The 1,147-nt window shown below is 71.8% G+C and overlaps 1 protein-coding gene across 9 annotated transcripts in view; it reads right to left on the bottom strand.

The window, feature by feature from the left end:
• Mta1 (metastasis associated 1) overlaps positions 1-1,141 on the bottom strand; it is a 37,236-nt gene extending 36,095 nt beyond the window's left edge. For 6 of the 9 annotated variants that reach the window (XM_021201507.2, XM_021201509.2, XM_021201511.1 and 3 more), the window contains exon 1: positions 1,043-1,141. In XM_021201507.2, the coding sequence (XP_021057166.1) occupies positions 1,043-1,070 (28 nt within the window). In that variant the 5' untranslated portion in view covers positions 1,071-1,141. The remainder of the gene's footprint in view (positions 1-1,042) is intronic. The other 3 variants (XM_021201508.2, XM_029540650.1, XM_029540651.1) reach the window with 1 other exon arrangement.
• Between the last annotated feature and the right edge of the window lie 6 nt (positions 1,142-1,147).

Below are 1,147 nucleotides of genomic sequence, written 5' to 3'. Positions count from 1 at the left end.
TGATGGGTGTTTCGGGGTGGTCTTCCACTCCAGCACACTCTCACAGCAGAGCCCAAGTTTGTTAGTGGGGGAGACAGCAGCAGAGACTCATCCACATTTAGGCTGTGACCAGGAGGGTCTCCAAGTCCACAGAGTGCAGAAAGCTATGGGCTGAGATAACTATAAGGGTCGGCATGGCCTGGATGTATGCAAGGCCATTCCAGAGTATCCTGGTCTCACTCACACTCACACACACACAAACTGGGCAAAGGGCTTCTTCCTAGGGCCCAACAACAGGGGTACCAGCCCGGGTGGACAGGCCCTCATGGCCCCAGGTCAGTAGGGACCTCTGGCCTCCCAAAGGCCAGGAAAGTGCCTCCTTGCTAGGCAAGGGTGAGCAGTAAGGCAGAGAAAAGTTTGGGGTGACTCAGACCTGCACTTGGGATGTAGGCCCCCCTGCTGTAGCCGACCCCCCCCCCCCCAGGAATCCCGGCTAAGGAAAGCCCTCGGCCGGGACGGGCTTGTGGCCCCTGCAACAGGACTCCCGGTGCCTGCACACCTAGCGGGCCCTGCACGGCCCCCTGAAGAGACCGCTCGCCCCCCAGGCCCCCAAACTCCTGCTCGCGGGACCGCAGCCAGAGCTCCAGAGGCACGTGCTCCTGCTCAGGGGCTCCGGCCCGGACCCAGGCCCAGGCCTCGCGCCGCCGGGCCCGCCGGCCACCGGGATGCCCCGGCCACCCTGGCCGCTCGCCGCTACTCCGCCTGCGTCCCGCGGGCCACCCCCGGCCCCCAACAGGTGGGCATAGCCCCCTCCCAGCGCCGCTCGTCGCCCCGCGCGCGCGCGCCCCGGCACCGGCGGCCCAGGGGCCATTTTGGGCCGGGACGAGCACCGGAGACCAGAACCGAGCCTCGCGGGCGGGGCGCGAGCGCGACGGGGGCGGGCCGGGGGGGAGGGGCGCGGGCCGCGCGCGAGGGCGGCGTGGGGGAGGCGCGGAGGCCGCGGCGGGGCCGGGAGGCGCGGGCGGCGGGCCCGCGGCGCATAAAGGCCGTGGCGGGGCCTTACCTCCGACCCTGTACATGTTGGCGGCCATGTCCGGGCCGGCGGCGGGGCCGCGGGGCGCGGGGCGCGGGCGCGGGCGGCGGGCCGGGCGCGGGCCGGGGCGGGGGC

Source organism: Mus pahari, chromosome 7 (genome assembly GCF_900095145.1).
Source record: "Mus pahari chromosome 7, PAHARI_EIJ_v1.1, whole genome shotgun sequence".
In the NCBI taxonomy this organism is placed as follows: Eukaryota; Metazoa; Chordata; class Mammalia; order Rodentia; family Muridae; genus Mus; species Mus pahari.
This window is presented reverse-complemented; position numbering and strand designations above follow the sequence as displayed.